Source organism: Aptenodytes patagonicus, chromosome 1 (genome assembly GCF_965638725.1).
Source record: "Aptenodytes patagonicus chromosome 1, bAptPat1.pri.cur, whole genome shotgun sequence".
Lineage (NCBI taxonomy): Eukaryota > Metazoa > Chordata > Aves > Sphenisciformes > Spheniscidae > Aptenodytes > Aptenodytes patagonicus.
The window spans coordinates 68866755-68888525 of NC_134949.1; the positions used below are offsets into that span (position 1 = coordinate 68866755).

Below are 21771 nucleotides of genomic sequence, written 5' to 3' on the forward strand. Positions count from 1 at the left end.
GCTCAGCTGTAAAAGTACCAGTGTTTGCCTATAGTCCTCACTGAAATTTACTAACAAAACACCAAATGCCTAAGAATGACAATCCATAAGAAATTATAAATATTGAGACCTTTGATTCTGTCAAGAGGGAAATGGAATTTGGACACCAAAGTAGCCACTGCTTCACACATCTTCAGGCCCTTAGCCAGCTGTTATATCTGAACCAATGTTTCTTACAAGCACCTTCAGCAGTTGCTATTGACAATAAGTACAAAGCAACAGACCTGTTCCTGGAGCAGCATGTAACTGACTGAAGCCAGCCATAGCCTGACACTGAGGAGCACTGAACTAAGTAATTTTGATATGTCTAATTCTCAGCTTTTAACTCTCTCTCCCCTCTCCCCCAAGCTTCTCCAAGAAAGAAAAGGCATTTCGACACACTGAAAAAGGACAAGCACGATAAAGAGCAAGATATTCACATCCCTACCTGCAGGTCTGGGTTAGCTGCTGCTTTCTGTAGCTCTGCACTGATTATTTTCTCTGTTTTCTCCCGTGCTGCCTGCTCCACCATTCGCTGGCTGAGCACAGAAAGCTTAGCCAAAGCAGAGGACAACTCGTCAGTGGCCAAAGCCTGCCGCGCTCGGTCCTGCCAACTCATGGCACGTTCTGTCAAGCACTGCAATGCTTCCCCTTCCGGCAGCCGTACAGGCAGCTTCTGCAGGGACACCAGCAGAGACAGTATTGTCTCAAGCCGTGGCCTTCGAGAACGCATGCAAAGCGGACACAGAAACTTCACTTCTTTGGCCTGCCAACTAGAGCCCTTCTTCTGAGAGCTTGTTTTGGGAAGGGGCACGCAGCCACTATGAAACCAGTCTTTGCACAGCTCACACTGTAGCATGAATCCACTAGCTGTTTTGCGGCAGATACAGAATTTGACTTCTTCGATTCGATCCACCATAGTCATCTTGGCCAGGTTAGCTGCCCTGAGAGCATGCATGGCTTCAATCTCCTTCTGTTCCCGCTCCTTGAATATAGCCACCTACCCAAAGACAAAAAACAGTTCATGACCTTCAGAGCTAAGAGAGATTACATTTTATTAGTAATGTAGGAAAAGAAAAAAAACCACCTATCAAGAGATCTTCCTAGTTAAACTAGCCCAAAATTTAGGAATTGTGTGATCTAATTAAAATACCTCCTCCTCAATTACTCATTACTCCCCTGAGTCCTTCTGACAGAGATTCTATGTAAAATTTAGATAACCTTCTCCATATCTACAAAGTTTCTGAAGTTCATAATTAAATCTGCCGTAAGGCCACCAGAAGAACAGGTTTTGACTCCAGAAGAGAAGTCAGAATCGGTTCCATCCATCTGTCTACCGAGACAATGCAGCTGAGCATTGTTTCAATGTTGACTCAGCACCAGGAACATCTGAGTGACCACGTATCTTCCTGAAGCAACTTGCATTTCCTCAGTGTCTCCATTCAAGTAACTATAACAAAGCATACTAAGGTAAAACAGACTGTGTATAAGCCACATTAATGAGCCTGCATATATTTTCTTTGTTCCCGGAGAAAGGGCAGCCAGATGACAGCAAATTCTTCTGATAAGCTGCATCAATATCCTCCCAACAAGGAAGAATCAAATACAACATTCCCCACAGCCCAGATTCTATGACCAAGCACTTAACAGGCTGCCCTCAAAATCAACCTAACCAAATATGTCTTGGTACTGTTTAAGGTAGAGCTGCGCCTCATTCCACATTATTTTGATGGGATTTCAATAAATGTTCATAATATTAGATGAGCAGCCACAAATATTAACCCAAGAGCATTTAAGTCTTACACATAGCCCAGTACATATTAAATACCAGCACTTATACTCTGAACTGTGCTTCCCTCTACTTTCACTGCAATTAAAGCTGAACTATATTCTTGTGTCAAACATCATATTATGAGATACTTGTTTCAGTGAAATTCATTTATCAGTTCTTCCATAAGATTTCTACACAAATTAGAGACAAATTAAACCCACGTATCAGGAGACACTACCTTTCATTGCTCCTTACCACAGCTGCAGTGTCCCTGGCCTCCTCTAGCCCATCCTCCAGTTCACTTAGGGATTCCAAGTCAAGATCTTTCTCCTTTTCCTTCTCCATCAACTCTTTTGCCCTCTTTCGCCTATTCTTACTGCTCCCATAAACACCAATATCAGTCCGAGGGCTCAGAACCTGTAACCACCAAGAAAACTTACACTGTCAGAGTCAAGGATGCCAAGAACAGTAAAAAGTTCTAATTTATAATGTTATGATTTCAGGGACATATATGAGAACATCTAATAAAGGAATTACAACAGTCACCAGAGAGCAAAACATACTCAGCAATCTAACACCTTTGATATCTGTCAATTAACGCTAGAAAGAGGAGAAAAACAGAAATAGATACAAGTATTTCATACGTATGGAATGTGAATGTAATCAGCACCACAGTGATGTGGCAGGTCAACTTGAAAGCCGCTGTGTTTTCATGATTAAATTACAAAATCTATTCAGATTAAGCTGTCATACATATAGCTAACTGAAATACTGTACGCAGTTAGATATCAGTAGTTTAACATTCACTTCAAGCACCTTCATCAATTGCAAGCCTTAAAGATCTGCCATGATTTCATATTTACATCAGCAATTTGGTGGCTGAAACAAAACTAAAAAATACGCTATAAGCCTTTCAATATCAAAGATGAGAGGCTTCAAAGCAGTTTTAAGGACAAGAATTAAATTTTAAGTAATCTTGATTAGTTGGAAGGCATACTTAAATATAAAATCTAGCAAATTAAATTCAATATAGGAAAGTTCAAATTGATACATTTAGGAAAACAGTCAAATGCAAAACCAGAACATATATATTAAGTAAGTAGTTAGGCAGAAGAACACAGAGAAAAAAGTTTGGACCTAGAGTCATAAACTGAACAGAAATCAGTGTGATGTTGTTCCAGTAGGGGCAGATCCCATTGGGAAACATTAAACAGCAGTATCCCCTATGAGACACAAGGTGTAATAACTGCACTTCACGTGGCACTAGGGAAGCCACAGTGAGAGGATTCTGTCTGGTTTTGGACATCGCACAAAGTGAATACAAACCGCAGAGAATAGCGACAAGATAAGAGTATGAAAAATACAGCCTACAAGAAAGCGTTGAAAGAACTGGAATTGTTTTCCCTGGAAAAGGGAAGCCTGTCAAGTAGATATGATAAATCTTCAAACACATGAATGATTTTCATTAAAACAAAGACAGTGACTACATTCATTGAAGTGAAATAAACAGTAGCTGACTTAATTTTTCTTATAGTTAAACAGCTTATAAAATACCTAATCTATTTTCTTAGAATTTAAGCAGTGGAACAAGTTAAACACTCATCAACTAAAGACAGCTTCTACGTCCATTTCTCAGGCATACATTTCTACAATTACACAAAAAGAGAAATCCTTTTCTTTCCCTCCCAAAAAGGAGAGTTTTAATCTGTTTCTTCAAAAGTAACAGTTGAGGTTGTCTATACATAGAACAAGACTAGCCAAAAAGACTTTTTGCCTTTTTCATTCTTTTCACCTGAGAACAGCTGAAGTTTTTTATCATATTTATTCTCAAAAGGAGCTGTAATCTACTGTAATTGAACCAGCTGTTCCCTCCAGACTGCAGAGGACCATCAAGATCAGTTTCTGAAGGCTGACAAAGAAGTGTCTGTTACTCACCTGTAACAGACTGTAGCTTGAGTTCTTCTTCAGGAAGGTCCTTCCTGTGCGCTCTCTCCAGGCACGTGCTGCAGCTACCTGTGATTCCAGCTGCGGCAGGGCATCAAGACGCACTGGTATTGGGCGGCCTTTGGCAGACAAGCTCTCCAGTTGCTCCAGGTAGGCATAGTTGCTCCCGTTCTGGGGTAAAAAGAAATTTTTCTAAGCCAACGATTCCACCATATCAGCGGCCAGCTTAATTTCAAGCCATACACTATTTTATCTCTGACTAAAATAGAGTTCCATAGGAAAGGAAAGGAGGGCAGGGTTTTGATCTTACTGATAATTTTAAAACTATCTCATACAGTTTTTATTTTAACAGCCATTCTGACACGGCCAGCTGGCTTACGGAGTAAGACAACATTTCATTTCTAAATGGTTGTCTTAAATGCTGTCTGCTTAACAGCAAGCTCAACAGCAAACTACAATATCTGAGAGTTGTACAGGGGCTGATGTGAAATCAGTTGGGGTTCTCACTTCAGTTCCCAACAAATACCTGATACAAGAATAGCAGTTGCAGTCCAGAGATCAACACCTAGAAATACCACAGAAGCCATGTCCCTTTTGGATCAAGTTATGTGGGTAGAGAAATAGAAGGGGGGGACTACTGAACTAACAATGTTATAACTTCATCTATTTCAGATAGAAAATTTCAGCCATCAGTACCGTTAAATCTTACACCATTTTGGGGAGAAAAAACAAACAAAACACCCCATTGTCATAGCCAGCTCCAAAACTGAAGACCTGTGAGCAGAACATCTTCCGCTGCACCTGAGTATTTCCAGTGACAGTATGCAGAACGGTTTCAATACCGAGTAAGGCCCTTTGAGAGTTACATTTGTATCATAATGAATTTGCCGGCTTTTACATCCCCCATGAAATGCACAAAAGGAAGGGAAATAGAAATTGGATAGCCAATGGGGAAACAGCAGCACATAAAGAAAAAGGAATTCAAGCACACGAGCTATGGTAAGCACATTTAACAGTTATAGTAAGGTTTCCCTTCAGGTGACCTTTGTGGGTAGAGGGGCTAGGAATAAAGAACGTGTCTAAATAAAAGGATGCAAGCAGAAGATTCCAGTCCCTGCTGTAACCCCTACCTGAATGGCCTCCACTTTGGCTGTCCAGTCTCTAGCCCGCTGCAGGGCTTCTTTCAGTGCCAGCACATTGGGCAGGTAAGCAGGAATGTTCTTTGCTTCATTCACGATGCCCTCCAGAGCCATCATACTTTGGCGTGGTCTAGAGTAAGAAAAACCCAATTCCAGCCTTCTCCCACAATGTCAGTCAACTAAAGACATAAATTTGACAGGCTGGTGATGCAACTTCATCACTACACTGCAGTGTAGGATACCATGGCTCTATTCTTGGAGGATGCTACTGGCTACCAAATAACAAGAGAGGTGAGAAAGCTGATGGACTTTGCACAATCAAGTTTAAAAGGGCACAGCATTAGACCTCCTTAACATCGAGGAAGCTGTCTTGCATAGCATACTCAGTGTTTTTTGTTGAGAGGGATGAATAGCAAAGACAGCGGCAATTCACAGTCTCCTGCCGCTGTGCAGCATGACAGGGAATCAACTCTTCTGCAACTCATCAGCAACCTCAAATCCAAATCTTGAGCAATCAAACAGCTGGGAGGTGAAAAGAAAAGCACTACAGCTTCAAAGCCCCTACTTTTCACCACACTCCTCAACAGAGGCTGAGAATCCCTGAAGTGTGTGACCTATAAGAACAGTTTGCAAAGGAACACTCACCTGGCCTGCAGGCAGACCTTGGCCTTCTCCTCCCACCTCTCCGAGACTGTAAGCAGCTCTTGCAGCTCAGCCATGGCTTTCTCTACAGCATGGTGTGGTGCCAAGCCCACACCCGAGTCAATCAGCTTCTTCATCACATCTAGGGTGACCCTCTGGGGATCCAAGAGGGTGGACCTCACCTCATCCAGCCACCGTGCCTGCTGCAGTTCTTGCTTCAGCCTTGGCAGTTCAGGAAGTTCTACATAAAGGCCAGAGCCCATGTCTATCAACTCCTGCAGCTTGGAAGAGTCTGGGATCTCATCCATCATAGCTTCTTGAGCACGCTCATGAAATTCTTCCACATCATCAAGCAGATTCTGAAGTAACATACAATACAAATCAATTAGGAAAAAGCACCCATAGAATCAAAAGGGAAAGTTGACTGAAGGATCAGTCAGCTGCGAATTTGTATGTGATCATCACATAATCAGTCAGAGCTTCTACACACACTGCCAGCTAGTTTGTCACAAACCATCAAGTCTGGCACATATTAAGTAACAGACCGTCTAAACTCATTTGGCCTAATGTTTCAAACACTATGCATATTAGGTGGATGAAACTCTGCACCTAAAATAGTATAACTGCAACTAACTACAGCTGCCAACAAAACAGAGTATTAAGCACTGCCCAGTCGACATTAATTTTAAAATAGTGGGGGGAAAGGGGACTCCTGCCAACAGATAGCTCTTTCAATCTAGTGTCAGGGGCATTACAGTAATGATGGTAATACACAACAGAACACAACATGCTGAGGAAAAAGAACAAGCCAGAGTTGTACGAAGACATGAATACCAAAAGGTCACTAAAATAACAACGGTCAGGTTTTAAATTACTAATTCCTAAAGCAGGCCCACTACTTAAACACACCTGGGTTTTATCCCAAAAAGGAAAGAAATGAAAATGCAAAACCCACTAATGAAAGGAGACACTTTCACAGGAATCCAACTGCACTGCTGCAGTTGTCCTCATCCTCATGTTTTGGCACTGCAATGAAAAAAGTCAAAGCAAGCAAGCAGACAGGAAAGAATCTCTGCAGGAGATTCATTCAAGGACATTCAACCAGTATACTCAATTTGTAAGAGACTCAGGAGTGAATCAAGAGACAGGTATTTCTGATAGCAAGCCGATGGCACAATGAGCAGCAAAACCTGCATTTCCTAACCCTTAGCTTACTGCCCTTTTTGTCTGATGCTGCTTTTCATGACTGTCTGGAAACCAGAAGGCATTGCAAAAAAGAACAAGATCCACATTATAAGGATTTTGATTGAGGGAACATATGCCGAATGCTTCATAGTGACAACAGTAAATTATTACAGTTTAATAATTATAATGCCTTTTGTGTTAGAAAAGACTCATCATCGAACATGACAATCATTTTGCAATTCATCACGATGTATAATTGCATTCAAATGCCATGCTGAAAGTTAGCAAGGGCTTAGGCATAAATGATCATTATCTGACTTCATTCAGAAACTAAGAGACTATGGTTCGTAACCAGTAAAATGATAATATTTGTTTTATTGGTTAGTGATTATGTTGAAGCTACAAGAACATACACATCCCCAGATGGAGTACTTTAACAGAACTAGTTTCCTAAGGCTGGGGAGGGGGAAGAGAGAGACTAGCTGGGTGAAAATGTTTAGACAAAAATACGAATTAAAACTGTTAAGAGTTTATTCTATGTCCTCAGCTCTGTCATCTACAAATTATGTCTTAATTAGAAACAGGTTTTAAATACACTAGAAACAAAAAAACTCCTTTGAGAACAACCTTATAGGTCTATTAATAGATGATGATAAAATTTCATGAATAAACATGAGTAAATATTTCTGGTTTATATTTGGAAGGAAGTGCAGTAAAATCTTCCTATCATATGAGGATGATAATATACTTTCCACTCTATTAGCTGCTGGGAAACACATTAAAGAACACCTTTGAAAGATAAAGATTAGAGTCAACAGGCCTGGAAAATCTGTATCCTGGAGTTCTATAGTTTTCTGAAGGTACCTGTTTTCAGCAACAACATGCCAGTATCAAAGACAAGAAGAAAGTCCAATATAAAGTCTCTCCATGATATCAACAATGAACTACCATGGAAAAGTTAATACAGAATTCATGAATGAAGAAGGACATAACCTACACTAGGAAACACTTATGGAAAAGAGGCCTTCTCAAACAAGACTATTACGTTTGGTTATGTAGGGGTAGCTGCACATACGGTAATTTTTAGAATTTTAGGACCTCAATCTAGCAGTATAGAACATTCTTCTTAAAATTGTATCAACAGGGAATACACGGGTTAATAAATTGTTAACATACATCTTAAAAACCATTTCTCAAGGTGCAAAAAAATCTTTATTTATTAAGGATTTTTCTTGAAGGAGTTTTCCAGAAGTTGGTTAGTAGGCAAAACACTATTTAACATTTCATCATCAGTGACACAGAAACAAATTAAGATTACTGCTGAAAACACTTGCTATGATACAGACTGCCAGAGTGATAAACGATAATAGCAGCCAGGGGAATCAGTATGATCTGGATTACTTATTAGGCTAGATTCATTCGAAGACAGGTGCAAAGATATATATGAAGGACAAGAAATGCAGGCCATGCATACGGATTAAGGGGGCTGTAACCTGGAAGGCAAGGCTGAGATATATTTACTGAACAATTGTCAATGTGGTACTGCTTTCCCTCTCCCCTGAAGAAGCACACCAATATAACCTTCAGAAGTTTCTACCAAAACATATAAAGGGTAGGATTTAACTGGAAATTCCACCACTATAGATCGCATTAAAGATGCTGGAATAAGAGTAACTGGTTCAGAGAGATAAAACTGGGCTGCCTGGACAGTGACAAGGTGGGCAGGATCTTTTTCTCTTGATTTACCTACAGTGAGACCACCACATCTGACCATACCCACTGCAACAGGCACCATAAAAAGTCTATGCATAGTCAAGTAAAGTGCTCTGTTCAGTTGCCTACACGCTGACTGCCATGTGCAATACCCCACTCTGTCTGAGATTGCCACACAAGAGCTAAGGTATTCCTCCATAATGGCAATGGAGGCCAGGTGGAATACTTTAGAGCATCTCACAGGTCACTAGATACCCATGTTTAGGCTACCAAATTGAGCCGCACATATTCAGCTGCTATGACTATACTAGCATAAAAGTACAAACGCCATCATTGCCCACTTAGAGACATGCTTGCAAACGAGCAGGAAATACATGTTACCATTCCATTATGGACAGACAGCAACATGTCATCAGCAAAACTTCAATGACAACCACAAGATTACCCAGTAAAGCAGGGAGACACTGAGCTAGATGCATCCAGAGTATTTTACTTCCTTTCTTGAGGCCACAGATATCATTGCAAAGCAGCTACTTGCTTTATATTAGAAGCTAGAAATGAAACACCCCATTCAATCCATCTCTGCCAGTGAAGGACTGATTCTTAAAAACAAAAAAAAATAAAAGGCCTTTCATCCTTTACATGAGGAAATATTATCTGTTTAAAAAAAAACCAAACAAACCACAAACAAAACAGAAGAAAGTAAAAAGCACGACACTTAGGATATATTCGAGGAGCAGATGTAAACTTACCTTTACTTGTCGGGCCTGGCTGATAACACAGGGCAGGCTAAACAACTGCTGTACAAATGCTTTAAGCTCCTCCATAGTTAACTTGGTCCGCGTCCTTCCACTATCTTGGCTCTGTCTGCTGTATGAATGGACAAAATTAAGCAGTATTACGTGAGAGAGATGATGATGATCCTTGGATTTACTCACAGGTGACAGAAAGTCAAGATTACTGAGAAGTTACCAAAAAAATTCCATCACTTGAAAACTCAAAAAACCCAAACTCCACAAGAATTCCAAAATCTTGAAAACTAAATTTAATGTAATTCCTCTAAGCATCTTCAAGAGAATTTACCCTGCTCTTCAGAGGTAGGAATGTCTAGATGACTTTCAGATTGGGTTTGTTCCAAATAGGTAGAAGAACATAGCCCCAAAAAGCTTGCTTTAGGCAGCTCAAGAAGTCGACTGCCATGACAGGCACTGACAAGAAGTCTCAGCTATGTAACAGCAACAAGCTCTGAAAAGAAGTCTTGTTTTCTAGAGCACTCTCTCTTGCAGCCAGGAAACTATTGAAACTGGCCTTGCAACAGGAAGAGTGCTACTGAGTAGGACATGTTCTGCAAAGACATTCCCATTAAATATCACTCACAGCAAGTATCACAAGCCCACTGAATGCAGTAAAAGACTTAAAAGTGACACACTGCACAAATTAAACACTTGGTATACATATCACTGACAGGCACAACAATTTCACAAGCAGGACAGATTTTAAAACACTGAAGAGTTGTTCCCTGCTAATGAATCTACATTTTATTGCTATAGAACATTAAAGAAAAACAAAATTTGATCTTTCAACCTATGACGTTAAATATAGTTGTAAAAGCAGAATTTAGATTAATGATCAAATATAATTACACACCATGTAAAACTTAAAGGGGGGAAAAAAAGAACACTGCAGACTTTGACTAGCTATGACAGACAGCGAGAAGGAGTGGTGGCTGCACTGGACCTGCTGTGCCTCCAACACTCTGCGCGAGAGTGAACGGGGTGTGGTGCTCCAAGAGACACCACCACAGGAGGGCACACTCCGAAACATCACACTGGCATCCTGTCCCTAGTCCAACCATGGACTGCCACAGCACGAGATGGTGCACAAAAAGATGTAATTATCCCTGCCTATGGAAACTCACAACTTTCAACAGCAGGGAGAGATACAGGATTAGAATATTGGACAAATCTTCACAGCTGCGCGTTACCTATTTTTCAGGTTTATATATAATCAGATGCATAAGGGATACATTTTCTTTTGCTACATTTGACCATGAGTTTATTGCTGCTTTAATCCCTGTCAATTTGTTCTGTCTGAGCACTCATTTTTAATTTGCTTTAATAACCTTATCGTTTGTGTAAATGTGATCCTTCTCAACGTATTAAATATGAACATAAATGTTAAAGAAGCTGAACGTGACCTCTATATTTAAATTTCCTAACACTGTTCATCAAAGAGGTTTCAAAGTCTTTCTCAAACCTCAATTTTGTAACATACTGCTATTTAGCATAGAACAGCCCTCAGACATGTATACAAGACCTTTTCTTTGCCTCTTGGCATTCCTTTCAGCTTTAGATCAGACACACCCTTGAAAGTTGTCAAATCTTTCTACCCTTTGTGTTTCTTGGGATAGTGCTGGAAATCCACCAAATAAATTAACTGAAGGCAAGTCTATTGAGGGAAGGCTGACACACTCCAACAGCAGGAGGAGGAAGAAGGAGCAACAGACCAGGAACAGCTGGGAGCTACCAAAATAATTAAACTTCACTAGGAACAGGGCAATGCAACCTCTGTAGCATTGCTTCCCTCGCCCAGACCAGAGTTCTAAAGTTACCATACCTCTGTGGTAGTGGGATTCTACAAGCAATAAAAACCAACCAGGAGAGCCTTCCTTCCCCTTCAAATACAGCAAAAATGCTTCTCTATTTTATAACTTTCCAGTTACATCAGGTATTATGCTTGGATCTGTGGTGTAACTAACACTTCAGTGTTCAAATTCAAGCAATTATGATATGCATTATGTTCTGAGTAGCAAAGTTCAGTATTATAATTAACAAGGTATTTACTTTTTACTCCCTCCCTTGAAAAGTCTTAAGGTATACACAAAAACTACACATGCAAAAAAACCAACTACAAAGCCAAAACTTATACTCAACAGAGGAAACACAAGCTATAAAAGTTTACCATACAACCACTGGCACAAGAATTACGGTCACCTGATCAAATTCTTTTCTATGGGACTTTTATTCAGTGCACAGAATGCATGGGAGAAAAGGAAGAACACGTTGCTGTCTGCTCATGACAGCAGAACAAGGGGACACATCCAGCAGATTGCTGAGGTAGGGCCAGTGGACAGAGTAACACTTAGGCAGCCACAGACAAGGCAGGCAAGACAAAGAACTAAGGGAGACTAAACTGCCAGAAGTCACCGAGGCAAGCCACTACTTTTCAGCCACACATCACTGACTCCCATGGTCCTTCCCAAGAAGTGCAAGACTGGCTCAAACTACGGACTGTTTTTGCTCTCTGCACTGCTCTGCTCCCCCAGATCCTTTTGTCCCAGTCAATGCTGGCAAGACACATTTCCTTTGCATCTTCCAGTAACTCCACCAGCATCATAACACATTCTGCAACTTAAAGAACAGCTGGCAAAATCATAAATATTTTTGAGAAATGCTGTACCAGAAGATACAACTGCGCTTGCCTCACCAACCGTAATAGGCATTTCCTACTTTTCAAGCATTTTGCTTTGCAATGCTTTAACAGATTTTTCTTTCCATAGCTTTAAGCTATGTACTTAGCTATGCTACCTAAAATACAAACATTCATCTCAAGACTTACTTTCATTACGTTTTTCTTCTAGTTGTCTTTCCCTACAACTCTCCCACACATTCAGAGAAATACCTGATCAGCGATCAAACCCACAACTTCTCCAAAGGATTTCACATTTCAGTACATAAGTCAGCTGAAAACAGTACGTTTAACACATTCCAACCAAGTCTACTTTTCTGGCCCTTTGTGTTACTGTATCTGCCTCTCCTACCTCTCAATGAGTCACAGCACTAAGGGCAGGAAACACGGAAAGAAGTTAGTAGCCAGTGAGACCTCGAGGTTCTTACATTTCCAGGTCCAATCAAGTAACAAAACAGACAGATGGGAACCGTTGAGAAAATGCCTGTCCTACCTGTGTTTTTGCTTTTTGCTCAGAAGCAGCTGTGCTACTGAAGCACAGGTCTCTGCTTCTTTCACAGCATCTCTGAGCCTGCGGAAAAGATCATTCTCTGGGTATTTCCTGTCTTCAGCATCCTCCAACATTACCCTCAGCTCGATCACATCTGTAACAACAGTACGTAAATAAGTTGTATGCAAAAACAAAAGATATTTTAGACTGCTTCAAAGGCCTTCAATCAAGGTTCCAACAGGCTAGTTCAATTTGAAATGCACAATGATGAGTTGCATTACACTCTCAGATTAGCTCATTTCTGTTTTCCACTAAACAATACACAGTGTTTCTCTCATTAAATTAGAACACAGAACAAATGTAGGAGTTTCAGGACATCTTACTATGAACAACAGAAGTCTGACCTTTCTTGTGGTTGAGACTGGCAGACAGAGCCTCTGTAACTCTACTGACCCAAGTGTCATAAGACTGTGCTCTAACTTTCACTCCATACAGCAAAGAAGGAAGGTCTTCTAGTGGGTACCGGTACCTGGAGATATGGAAGGAAGATACAGAAAGAGTATTAACGCCCATACAAAAGCCAAGATATTGCTTATATTCAGTTTTGCCAGCTACAACAAGGCCAGAAAGACAGAACATGTATAATACCTGCTGCCTTGGAACCAAGAAACAAGCAAAGAGGAAGAAAATACTCCTTAAATAAAGGAAGAGAGAAGTATGGCCAAATATTGTTATTTGGTCACTGGTCTCCAGCAAACTACTGAATATGGAAGAAAAGGGGGGGGGGGGGGGGGAGAAATCTTGTGTACCTTAGACACTTCTTCTGCATGGGACATGGACATAGATCAGATGGATGGTATAAGCAGACCAGACGCTCAGGATTACAGGAACATGTAAGAGCTGACAAGAAGCACGTGGTTCTACAAGCTGTGCACTGACGCTCATCATCTGGAACCAGTTCAAACACCTCTTCTTCAGACATCAACACTCCCTAAGAAAAAAAATTAGACACTTGCTAAAAACTCTAATCCAGGCCGGGGGAGGGGGAAGCAAAAGTTCTTTTGCAAGCAAAGAAAGAGAGTTGTCTCATTACTCACCATCTGTACAACAGACTCCCTTAACCGTGTCTCTTCCTCTATCATTAGAGTCATCTCCTTGCAGACCATGGCAGCCAGCCCAACATCCAAGCACTCTGGATCTGCAGCCATCTTGAAGATCAGCTCTTCATGGGAGAAAACACAATGACGTCCTAGCCTTCGGTAATGACTCACACACTGACGTCCAATGGGAAGCTACAAAACAACCGACATCTATCATTCTAGGAAAAGACATTTCAAGATGATCTCTTAGCTCCCACTTTCCTTCCTTCGACAAAACCTGAGAAAAGACTGAGACTAAGAAAGTTGTATCTTATGGGACAGAGCCAATTATAACAACCTTAAATCATGTCACAGATGAGGACAAAGAGGATACCCATGCTGGGGGGGGACGGACGGGGGACGATATCTGCCATAACCTTATGTGCCTAACTTTCAGACACAGGTTTAAGAGTTGTCCTAAGCTCTTTTTTACTTCCAGTGGAAAGAAACTGGCACCAAAAAGAAGTCATCTGATCTAAGCTAAGGTGAATGCATTGCCCTCTGAGTATTACTATGCTTGGACATAGACATTTAACACAAGATGCCTAGAGTTAACCAACATTGATACCGTTCATTTTGCGCCTTTTAAAGCAAAAAATATAAAATGATAGATGAATTTGCTACACAGATTTCTGGTTACTTTTTGTGTAAGCAAAGGAAATTTCACACAGCTGGTGTGAGTTTAGCAGTTTTCAAGGAGGCTATACACAGATTACATCATGAGCACAGGAGAAGAGGAACACTGACACACTGTCAGTCCTGCAGACAACTTCTCTGATGAATGAATAAAATTCTCTGATTAAGGACTAAAATTCCTATTTGAAGGTAACAAAAAAGGAGATAAACTACAGATGAGACCATAACTTCCAACTGTAAACCCTGTACAGTGATAGGGCACACTTTTGACAACTGACTGAAGAATCCACATAAGCTATGCTCTGGTGTGGCATGGCTATTAGAACAAGCAATAATATGATTTAAAGGTGCAATGAGCTGGCACAAAAGGGGAACAAAAGACTGTTATGTGCCTACCTCCAACATTCAAATGACTGTCAGCTGTTCAAAGACAGTACATTAATCTGTATCAAATTCAGAAACAGGCATGACAGAAATACTAGCTAAAGGTACTGTGTGATGTCACTTTTTGGTTAGATCAGTACTTAAAAATGAAGACCACATGCCAGAGTTTCAGTTTGAAGCTGCTGAAAATTATGTGCTCATCAAAATTATTTTATGTAATGGAAACTCACAGCAGTAACTGTTGTACCAGGAACTATAAACATAAAACATACTATGTAACATAAAAGACCACCCTTCAGACAAGAAAGTTACTAAAACTCTCCTTGAAAAGGTGACCTAGCAGAGACATAGCAAACATATACAAAAGAACAGACCCAGTCAGCAGTGCAGAAGTTCACAGCTTCAGCAAAATTATATCCCTGGTTAAATCCAGAGTGATAGGCACGAGGAAAGGTCACAACAAACTCGCCAGCACACTGATTGGTCCTGTATACCTAGTGCAAGTGAGGATAAAGGGAAAAAAAAAAAGAAAAAATATGAAACTTAATCAGAGTTTAAGACACATAATTAAAAGATGTTTGAACACCACTTTCTTTACCTATGTAACACCACAGGCAACGTAGCTACCCCAAAAGTGGTAAGGATTGGTTCCGTCTTCTTAAAGTGAATCCTCAATTTATAGCCTTACTCAAAAAAGCTGAATATATAAGCCAACAGTTGAAAATTCTCTTTATGAACCCCAAAAGGGATGTTTCTCTATGATCATTTAATCCATCACACCACAAAGTGCATAAAAGCTTCTGGAAACAGTTTATGGTTTGCTTTGTTGGGGTATTTGCCAGGGAAGCAATTTATCCTAAGACAAAAGCAAATGATAGTGACTGCTGCTTAAAGGTCTGCAGTCAATTACGTTTGGTCAAAAAAGCATTTTGTAATGCTGAGATTTCTACTGAACATTTACTGTCAAAAGATATTAAAAGCAGTTCACAGACAAACTTGCTGCTATGGCAGGGTGGTTTGTTTGGGTTTTTTTAAATTAAAAAGTAAATGTAACACACAATGTACACTTGTTCTGTAAGGTATTTTATGTAAGAAGCTTGGCACACTCACTTCTGATATAAGATAATTTAAATTTCATGGTGAATCTAGGGAAGATTCTAGAAAACAGCTTTAAAAAACATCCCACAACTAATGAATTGACTATGTAAATGTCCACTATAAAAAAATCTTCAGAGTTATGCCAAACCATTGTTACTCAAATGCAGCACAGAATGAAAAAAGAGAGCGCATAGGAGTACTTATATAAAAAATGCTCATATGCTACTCACTGGTACACCATGTTCCATCAGCACATTGGGGTTCATAATAGTGACTAGCTGATGCAGGAGATCAGGCTGGGATTCAAATAGCTCAGGAGCCAATTCCTTCATCACATCCTCTAGCTGCTCTGCTGCATGAGAGGGCACGCCATACCATGTCTTCGGCTCTCCCCTAACAAAACACAACCACAGTAATAAACACATTACTTAAAGGAAAGTAACAGTGCCACCCAACTGCAAAGTACACCTCAAATCTAGCACGACTGTCCACACAAGCCAAATATTTTGCATATAGACACAAAAACGTCTTTAATCAACAACCGTCTTATTCAGGATGTAGCGTTCTAATCTGAAAAATCAATTACACAACACAATTCTCAACATACCTGACAGCAGATTTGCCATGACATGCCTAACGTGGAAGATAATTGTAATTTACAATGCTCTAAAGGGATAAAATGGGCAATTATTTTCCTTTAGGAAGAAGAAAGTAAGTTTAACAAACAAAACCTTGGCCGTCACAGCTAATGTTTAAGAGAAAAGAGATCACAGTATTCCTCCACTCACTTAATTAGGCTTGGAGTAGTTGTATTCCTGAAACCAATGGAATAGTATACCAGCTAAGCAGAAGCGAAAAGAATAAAACACCCGACAGCGCAATGAAATATAAGCCATCTAATATACATAACCAATGACTGAAAACCAGTGGTCCACTGGACTCTTAAGATAAAAAATGCCTAACATGAATTAGTTAAGTATGAGGGAAGAAAGAGATTAACAAGACCAAAGCTAAACAGAAAATTACTTGAGAACACATTATTCCAGTCCTTCCAGTCTTGTCTTAACTAAAATAAACTGTAATGATATAGTATCTATAGAGCTGAGGTTTATTTTTTAATTTTCTTTCATTAAAAAGTACAAGCAGTAGTCTGCCGAAATATCTGAAACCGTTTACATAGCACTATTTAACTGTATTAATAATCTTGTCACCAACCATCCCAAAAGTTAGATGAGGCACAGTCCAGCATTTTCTGTGGTTCCTACAGGCTTCAGTGACACCTGCTGGTAGGACACAGCTAGTGAACCCCAGTAAACAACTACAACTGCATCTGGGCTGCTGGAATTCACCAGCTTACACAAACCCCTCACATACTGATGTAGTTAATAGCATGCTGAGGACAATAACTGAACCCAAAACAAAATGAATCCCCCTCCTGAGCCTGTGGATCAGATCTTACTAGCAAACATGCTTCTCCAGAAATGCGCAATCACGGTCTAAAGGCTATCAACTCATCCTTACCAGATGTACAACAAACTTTCTATTCTGAAGGGGTGCTCCCCACAGCTTCCCCCTCTTTCACCCCGGCTCCATCCACTGTGACCAAGCCTGATGAACTGGGAAGACTGCAATGCAAATAGTTAATCTGTCACGATTCTTCTTTTCAAACACAAAATCTGAACACCAGAACACTTCTAGGATTGTTCTGAAAGTCAGAATTACTTTCAAATTTCTCTTCTCTTGAACAGGAGTATTTCTGGGTATACACAGATCTGCTGCTGAACTGTCAGCTCTGGCGCCTGTGTAAGCCACTAGGCAGCAGCCTCCATTTCCAGCATAGGGGCATACCAACTTTAAATCATAAAGCAGTGAACTGTAACTCAGTTCAAAACCAAAAGCTTTCTTAGAAAAGATGTGAGCCTGTAAAGCATGATTTTACAGTGACACTGGGTTTTTGGCAACACAAGAATATTTAATCAGTTAATGAAAAACACTGAAGTGCTTAAAACATTATCTGTATTCACTTTTAATCAGCCTCAGCTAAGAATATGGACCGCTCACCACATTTAGCTTTTTGGTTAAAAATGTCATCAGCATGCGTAGGCGTTTTCAAGTAGAACTACAAATTTACTAATGGCAAACAGGGCAGGGTAAGGTAGATGCACAAAGGAGAGCCCATACCAATGCAGGTAGTTGATGGAATAGCTCCAGTGATCTTCAATATGCCAGCAAAATGAGGAGAAGCACATCCCTACGTACAGCCAAGGTACCTTCATGCCAGATATATCTGCATTGATGTGAGCAAGGACTGATTGTTCTAGAATTGGCATGTTATTCAAGTTCCAACCAGAAAGCGCATAATCCTGCCAAAAAAAGGAGAAAATTCTGAACAAATCAGAAGAACATAAGGACACCAACTCCAGAAAAGGAAAGTACAAAGGAGAGATCAGCCTGTCCATTTCTACAGTAGACAGTGGGTAATATTCTGCAACAATGAAGCATCAAAACTAGAAAATAATTCCTTAAATACCTTAGTCAGCAATAAATCAGACTAAGATTTAAGGCCAGTCCTAGTATTTCAACACACATAGCCCATCTTCTTTGGATCAAGGCTTATATACTTAGGCTTTGATTCCCCCTCCCCGCCCAAGTTTATAGGTTTCATGCTTTTCTGGTGGAACAAATACCAGCAACGCTAGTAGAACAAAAGATAGAAGTCTTCAATAAAATAGGATAACTTAAGATTGTAAACAACGCAGCGAATCTTGTTATTATTTCAGCTTTTTTAAGACCTGCTTTACTGCGCGGCATTTTATCTTTATCTTCTTTATATATTATTTTAGAAAGTTTTCTCAAGAGAAGAAATTCCTACACACTGATTTCTGAGAAGACAGCATCACCAGTTAAGCAATCCCACCTTTACTTTCAAATACACACCATTTGCACAAAACCCGAGAATCCAAACAGACTGCCTTAAAATCTCACTACTGTGCTTTAACATTAGTCTTTCCTTAAAAAAAGCTGTTAGCACAGATTCACAATCATTTTAGGCATATCCCATAGTTGCTGAAAGGACTGGTCACACCCTCAGCTCAGCCACACATTCCTGCTGTTTACTTTGCTCTGACACTATAAAGACAATGCAGTGAGTCAGATGACTTAAGTCATCTGGCTAGAAAATATTTTTTTAAATTACTATTGTCATATAAATAGATGAACAAGCAGTTCTGACTCACTAAGCAGCTACACAATCACTGCATAGCCAACAAAGGTACAGGTAGGAAGGTGCAGGTATGGGTGGAAGACAATAGTGAGCAGGATTACCTCTTCCAGTGAGCAGTATAAATTGATTTGGTGCTGTGTGATCATGAAACCACACCTTTACTCTCATTTCCTCTGAATTTAAACATATAAGCAGCCAGAAAATTGATATGCCACAGTAAGGTCTGAAGGAGAATAGGTAATATACTTACCAGATGTTCTTTATAAAATTTCTATAACAGGATGCTGTATCTACATCTTTTCATTCTTACAGTATGCACAGTCAGAGAAACAAGCTAAATCCAATTAGTTTGTTTTACCTATTATGAACCTCCTAAGGAGGTTAGAATCATGTTTCTGTAGCTAACTCTGTAATGAAACGGTTCAGAACAAGAAAGAAAAAAAAAAATCTTATCAGTCTCCTCATACTCGGACATACTGTAACAACTTGCACATCTTTGCCTGCTAAGATTAAGTGATACAAAATAGGTGTGACTTAAATCATGAAAAGCAGCTTAGCTATCAGCAACCAGATCTGTAAAAGAACCCAAAATATCAGATTAATGTCCTGCTCAAAAGGAATGTTAAGGGCATGCAAAAGCCTCAAGTAATTTCTTCATGAAAAAAATCCACACTGATTTCTGACCTAAATTCTTAATGTGAAATCTTAGGCAGAACAAAGAATGGGGTCAGTTTGCATATCCTGTTCCTCACCTCCTCCTCTGGCATCAGCTTTCGTCGGCCATCCTTCACTGGGAAGCCACTTCCAAAGTCCTTGGATGAGATATCAGCCCCATATTCCACAATGACGTCTTCTTCTATGCTGCTCACCAATCGCCAGAATTCTTTTTCTACGAGCTCAGTGGGAACCATCTGAAAGCGGAAAAGATGTTAAGGTATGTGCAGATAAGACCCAACATAAAAGTTATCATTCAAGCAGTAAATCATTACTAATCCCCCATGAATTTTCAAACACCAAGTCCACTCCCTCTCTCCTCTCCATCTTCAAAGTCATACAGTTTCATCTGTATTTCTTAGTAGCAGCTGCAATGTAACAGAAATAGGATGCCACATCATAAGGGACTGAATGAACAAAAAAGAAGATGGGGTTACCAGAAGTACAACTAAAAAGAAGGGGAGAAGGAGACAGCCAGCATAAGCCAAGCAGCAAATAGGATAAACAGCATGTAAAGTCCAAACTGTTTCACAGGATAATGACCAGAACTTCAGAGTAACAGTAAGGAAATTCAGATAAAGAATTGTCTTCAAGAGTGTAGTTTTCATGTAGCTCATTACAACTGCTACTTATATACATTTATTTATGAAGCTTATTTGTAAAATAAGCTTTGTTCCTGGCTTTGCTCCGTGTCCCAAAGTTGTATCATAAATTGGAGTCCTTAAAAGGTAGAAGCTTTAGCAAGAATGCCCATAAATTACCAAAGAACCCTGGGAGGAGAAGGAGCTTGGTGCTGCATGGAGTCTACAGGACAGTGGAATCATGGAAGTGTGCCAAAGCAGAAACGCCAGTTTTAAAAATGCTGCTGAGATGCATAACAAAAAAAAAACCTGATTATCAGAAAGACTCGGTCTATTGACTTGTCTATGAGAAAAGACTGTAACAGGGAGGCAAACAATGATTTATCCTCTGAACAAACTAAACCAAGACAAAAGCCATAGGAAGGGCAGGAGGAAGACCCCTTTGCCAAACAAGAACAAGATACTTGGTTCAATTAATCAAAAAAGGCAAGAACTTAACGAGAGTATGGCCAATATATAGGCATACCCTAACAAGCAATAAAGCTATCTATCCATCACAGGAAAAGGGTGAAATGAGACCAGATGCCAGAAAGCTAAATCATTTGTTTACATTTTTGAAGCTTACGGTGCCTCTTTAAACAAAGCTAAGATGCCTCAGCAAAAATGCAGGATCAGCTGAAACCTCTTCTCTTCTTCCCCCTCCAAGGAATCACAACAAAAGTTGAAACTCACATGGACCGGCATGTTGAAATAATCAGACTTGAAGTTATCAGCCATTTCACCAAAGCTCTGGAGAGTATATTCCCTGACAGCTTGTTCAAATCCGAAGGCCTCACGGGGTTTGTTGCATTCCTAGGAGACAGAACATAAAAATATTGTTCCCTGCAGCAGATTATGACACAGTTACATTTGTAGCAAAAAAAAACTACTGTCCGTCCCAGTCCTTACCAAACACAATAAGCTATCAGTTTTGAGTGCTTTTCTCAGATGAGGAAGTCCTACCGCAACGGAAACAGAACAGAATTAATTGTACAGAAGCTAATCTAACACAGTAAACCCCAACGCTACACACTTCTGCTTTTCTGTCCAAAACTAAGTTTCATCATCTACTGCTACCAGACACAGAGTAAGTGCACATGAAGCTTAGACAGCCGTAAGACATTTCTTAGACACACTGGATTCAAGCACCTGCAGAATAACTGCACAGGCACAAATCCTGCAAGTGCTTCAGTTTTATCAAGTCAGCAAATCATCAACTGATTTGGTGCTGTGAAAGTATACAGAAGGAAAGAGGAAGAAGGAAATTAAAACAATGCAACACAGCTAACAACAGACATGGTCCATCTGATGGAAAATCTTCAAGTCTTCCATTGTTCTATCCCCATTCATCCCAAGAGTGCAAAAAACACCAGTTCACATTTCAGCTACTCTCACCACCCATTTCTACAGCATCCTTTTCAGCCCCTTTGTATCTGACACAATGTTTATATATACAAGACATAGTTGAACACAAACATGACATAGAACTATCTGATAGCTGTTCAGTCATAAAAACAGGACTGGAAAGGAATTCAAGAGATCAGTAGTTTCTTTTTCTTCAAGAGGAACTATCCTTAGACTATGCCC

The 21771-nt window shown here is 40.0% G+C and overlaps 1 protein-coding gene across 2 annotated transcripts in view; it reads right to left on the minus strand.

The window, feature by feature from the left end:
- KDM5A (lysine demethylase 5A) overlaps nt 1–21771 on the minus strand; it is a 51080-nt gene that overhangs the window by 11984 nt on the left and 17325 nt on the right. The window contains exons 9-23 of one of the 2 annotated variants that reach the window (XM_076341014.1): nt 20878–20997; nt 19603–19761; nt 17809–17990; nt 15858–16020; nt 14904–15023; nt 13468–13662; nt 13180–13361; nt 12775–12899; nt 12374–12524; nt 9165–9279; nt 5518–5873; nt 4864–5002; nt 3725–3904; nt 2045–2206; nt 467–1018 (exon numbers count right to left, since the gene is read on the minus strand). In XM_076341014.1, coding sequence (XP_076197129.1) covers nt 467–1018; nt 2045–2206; nt 3725–3904; nt 4864–5002; nt 5518–5873; nt 9165–9279; nt 12374–12524; nt 12775–12899; nt 13180–13361; nt 13468–13662; nt 14904–15023; nt 15858–16020; nt 17809–17990; nt 19603–19761; nt 20878–20997 — 2901 coding nt within the window. Of the gene's footprint in view, nt 1–466; nt 1019–2044; nt 2207–3724; nt 3905–4863; nt 5003–5517; nt 5874–9164; nt 9283–12373; nt 12525–12774; nt 12900–13179; nt 13362–13467; nt 13663–14903; nt 15024–15857; nt 16021–17808; nt 17991–19602; nt 19762–20877; nt 20998–21771 lie in introns of both variants that reach the window. The other variant, XM_076341006.1, reaches the window with a different exon arrangement.